Genomic DNA, 4928 nt, shown 5'->3' with positions numbered 1-4928 from the left:
GCCATCAGAACTCTCTCCGTCCTTCTCCCTACAACTTGGAGCTGCACCAGGACTGGTTGGCCCTGGGCCAGAGGATCACGGATTGAATACACATCGACAGAGCCTGTCAGCTGTTCCATTGTTGTCCTTGTCAGGAGATACAGTTCAAATCCGTACTAGATAAGTATAAATCCAATATTCCACATTATGATCTCAAGAATTCAATTGTTATCTCAACACAGGTTGATATCAATTTAATTCGTATAAGTAATGTATTCCCTTATGAGTATCTAATGAAGAATCGATATTAATGAGACTGATTAAGGGCATAGTATAGCCGAATGGTATACTAAATGCATATTCCTTGTTTTGTATCTCTTCATGTTTTGTGATATATTCTTTATCTTGGTAACCCTCACAATAAGATATGCCATGTGTATCCAGGCAGACTGTTATATGTTTTTATATGCACAATCTAATGTATTAATAAATGTATTTAGTGTATTTGAACCCGTGTGTGTATTACTGATTATTCTGACAATTGATTCCTAATAGCCAAAAATTACCACCATTTAATTGACTGTTACAATTAATAAATTGTTGCAGTAAATTCCCCAAACTCCTACAATACTCCTACTCCTACTCCTACTCCTACTCCTAAAACAGTAAATATCGCCACATCATTGAAATACTTTCTCATGATAGTGGTACTGGATCACAAGTTGAAAGCTCTAACAATATTTTTTTTTGTACTGTATTGTCAATGGTATTGTCTGAAGCTGCATCATAGTCCAGCAGCAGTGTAGCCCTGGTTGAGCTTTAAGAGCAGTAAATAAATAAAGAATGAACTGAAGAGTAAATAAGTGCAGAAGTTGTGATGAAATCTACAATGTATGTGGCATACTGTACGAATTCCAGTCATATAGTGTATTTACACTCCACAATCAAACTACTGTACTAATGAAAAAGAGTAGAAACTCTTTGGTAATGATAACTATATTAACGTAATTAGGGGACACAAGGGTAACTAGAGAGATTAGTGTCTAGCCACAAAAACTTTCACAAAAGTCTCTACAACACTCAGTGCAGTTACAGGTCATTTTTAGGGAGAACCTGCACAAGAGAAATGGAGGTATTTTTGACTGCATAAACTAAAACCTTTTTTGGTGAGGTACGAATAGACAGAGCCCTGTGTTACGGTAAAATCACAAGCCAATGTAGAAGATCATCTCAGTTTTTGAGAGGTTCAGCCATCGTCACACAATTGCTCTACTCCAATATGAAGAAAGCAGCCCCACTGGGTTTCATATTTTACAAATCAGGCTTTCAGTACTTTAATCCCTTTCCTTCAAAAATCTTATTAAAATTGAATAAGATTTCGGGCACAGTGCAATTTATTTAAGGATTTTTACACAACATAACAAAGGTAACGCATAGCACTCTTGTGCAGATGCTTTTAAAGTTCATGAAGATATTTTTAATTTAATAAAACCTACAGATAACCACTTGTTTCCTAATATTTTTTAGAAGAAATAGCTTATAATGAAATTTCTGGCAAATTCAAACATTCGTCATATTTCAAGTAGATGGCTGCAGCAGCACTTCTCTCTTCAGCATGGAATAAACCTTTACTTGTTCCTCATCATATTTCCTTTACTCACCAATAGTGACATCACACTGTTAATTATGTATTTATTCAGATTTATTCAGTGGAAATGCCTGGCCTCTATAGAACAGGAAGGAACCTGTGTGTCTGGAGCCCATAAGCTGTTGCTCTCCCTTGCCTGCAACATGCAGTCTATCTCTGTACTGTGTCTGGCACTGGCTGCACTGTGCACAGTCAATGGAGAGGTTTTTAATGATTTCAATCAGTGTAACATATTTTTCTTTAGAAACACACCTGTGATAGGCCTGGATGAGGTGGCTCTTCCTGTTCCTCAAGACGACCATCCTGAAACATTTCAAACATGCCTCTCAGCTTATGGGCAACAGTCTCCTGCATTTGTCTGTCAGAGAACTGGGAATCAATACCATTTTGCCTCTCTGTATGACAGAGGCAGGCGCATCCCACTGTATTCTGCCTATGAGATGGATCTCCGTAATGGAACAGGGGGGCGACAGGGCTATTTCAATGTTGAGCCACAGGTAGGTGCGCTGCTAGTTAAACTGTTTTAGAATTGACCTTTGACATGTGAATGTTTAAAAAAACATAAATACCAGTTTGTATGGATAATGTATTAGAGACTTTCATAATTAAATGGTGAACTTTTTAATAATCTATGTACCTTCTACGTTTCCCTTCTGTTGAGTACAGATTGGATATTTCTAATGAAATAACTATACGAATGTACTATGTTTCACCTTGATTCACTTGGGCTTTCAAGACATAGTATAAATAATACAGTAGGACTGTTAGTCCTGTGTCATTGTTTAGGCACATTTGGAATGTAGATAATATACCTACAGTAATACAGTAATAAAGTGTGGTCTGCACAGCTACACTGCCCAATATTTCTCATGATTGCTTAACTTGGTTTTTATGTGATGTTACATGCATGAAGTCTTTGATCAGAATGTTATATTAGAAAAACTGAGAGAAAGCATGTCTGAGAATTGTATAGATTCATCTCCCATTAATGTAGTCTGTATGCAATGAATGAAGTAGTTTTTCACTATTCCTCCAGATAGTTTTATATTTACAAATGAAAGCATTTCTCTTGAAAATGGATAAGCATTATTCAAACCAATTGTCCAAAATAAGGCATGTTCTGCATTTCAGCTGGTGCACAGAAGTCTTTCACAAACTCAGATGAGAGAGATTGATACCAAAAGACAGATTGCTAATTACAACAAGCAACAGTCATGCAACGAAAGTATAGAGCAATACAGGCAAATGTACAAGCTGAAGTGGAGCCAGGCTGTTGATAAGGATTTCCAAAACTGGGACCGAGGCCATCTGAACCCTGCTGGTCATCACAGTGAGAAAGTTGAGTCCTTGGCCACCTTCACTCTGACCAATGTGGCTCCCATGAGCAAAACCCTGAATACCCAACACTGGAACAAGTATGAACAGAGACTGAGGGATAATCTGACAGCTGGCTGCTCACATATGTATGTGGTGACTGGTGTGGTCCCTGGTCAAAACACTACGGTGAATCGTGTTAACATCCCAAGCCACTTCTGGAATGCCTACTGCTGCACCGATAACAATGAAGTTCCTCTGAGGGCAGGGGGGGCTATAGCTGAAAATACAGATTATGGATATGTGGATGAAAAAGGTCTGTCAGACCTTCAAGTGCAATTGAGGGGTCTTTTACATGCACAAAAGTTTGATATATTTCAAAACTGTGCTCCACACCATATTTCATCAACTAGATAATTAGTCAAAATGATCATTTTTAAATTTATGTGACAAAGAAGAATATTAAAATTAAAATTTACAATTAATTGGTTGAATAAACATTTTCTGTAAGACAATACAATTAGTGACAAATAAAGGTTAATTCCGTGCTGAAAGGAAAAGAAAAGAAGCACATGTTGGCTGTTGAGCCTCACCTGAAGAAGGCTCCACAGCTGAAATGTTATGTCAACAGTTACTTGTTCCTTTGCAGCCTACACATGCTGATGTAGCTCCCTACTCAAACTAATACAATAAGTGTGCATTTCTGTTTTTTTTTTTTATTTTAAGTTCCTTCGCTTTGGCTTATCAAATGAAACGTAAAGACTTGTTTAATCTGTAACAGTATTTTTTGTCCATCAAGTACATATATTTCAGATTTATTTCACTATGTGTGTAAAAAAGATAAGCACGTGTTGTATAGTGCTATTTCCATGCATAATGTGCTCACATACAGTGCTTTGCAAATGTATTCAGACCCTTCCTTCAGTCTTTAACCGCAAATGTATAAGTTTGCAGGAAATATCAATAAAATCCACACTGAAATATGTTGACTGCTTATCTGCATGAATTCCCCCCACACACAAACAGCACAAACGATAACTCCTACCATATTCTTTTGTGCAACCTCTGTACTAGTCTGTACCTTTAAAGGTAAGTCTACTTTGCTTTTCTTCCCACGATGTATTGTAGAGTGTTCTTTTTTCTGGGTGTGGCATCACTCAAACCAAACCAAGGACACCGTGCTGCAGAAACTAATCATTCTCATGTGCTTATTCGATGTTTATGGCTTGAAAAGTTGAGTTTGTGCTGGTTTCATTTCAGTCAGTGCTGTGGAAGCTCACACAACTGGTGGACCTTCTTGCATAAGGTATAACCCAAGTCCAGTCTTGCTGGAATCACCCTGCACAGTAACAGTAAAGTTAAATTGTTTGTTGATTACTGGATGATGAAATCTGGATTAAGACAAAATATAGATTTTCTTCAGTGCTGTTGTAAACCTGAAAGAGGCACATTGTGAACACCACAAGCTATATCAATATTCTAGCACATAATATAACTATTTTTATATATTAAGCTATGTAAGAAACAAATCAAAAGTAATGCTCTGATCAGGCTTTGAACCGCCTGGGTGCAGCACTCTACATTACAGTCCAAGAGTGTTTCATTGTCCATTACTTCTATAAGGACAATAAAAGTTTTTTTTTAATAAAACGAATGTCCAACTTTTTTAACAAGAAGTAGTGTTCTTACCACATATTGTTAGAAAAAGATAACACATTTTAGCTTTTATGAGGTACAGTATATAAACGTTATAATGTTAGAACAAGTACGTTACAACTTTTCCAAAATACCCTCCATAAATTACCAAGTTAAAGACTTTGATGTATAAAATATTAACATGTATGAAGAAGGTGGAATATTGTTGTGTACTTTTTATATTTAGCTACATCTACTGCATATGCATCTGGTACTAGTTCCACTCAATGATTAGGTTACTGCATTGGCTTTACACAGTTACCTTGGTTTACATAGTAGGGGGTGCTGAGAA

At 36.8% G+C, this 4928-nt stretch overlaps 1 protein-coding gene across 1 annotated transcript; it reads left to right on the top strand.

Moving 5' to 3' along the window:
* Window positions 1-1719: 1719 nt before the first annotated feature.
* On the top strand, window positions 1720-3922 carry LOC148646798 (endonuclease domain-containing 1 protein-like). Its single transcript, XM_088609037.1, has 2 exons — window positions 1720-2124; window positions 2759-3922. The coding sequence occupies exons 1-2, from the start codon at window positions 1771-1773 to the stop codon at window positions 3356-3358; spliced, it is 954 nt and encodes a 317-aa protein (XP_088465163.1). The 5' UTR covers window positions 1720-1770; the 3' UTR covers window positions 3359-3922.
* Window positions 3923-4928: the final 1006 nt, after the last annotated feature.

Source organism: Lepisosteus platostomus, chromosome 16 (assembly GCF_059453375.1).
Source record: "Lepisosteus platostomus isolate fLepPlt1 chromosome 16, fLepPlt1.hap1, whole genome shotgun sequence".
NCBI classification, from domain to species: Eukaryota; Metazoa; Chordata; class Actinopteri; order Semionotiformes; family Lepisosteidae; genus Lepisosteus; species Lepisosteus platostomus.
This window is presented reverse-complemented; position numbering and strand designations above follow the sequence as displayed.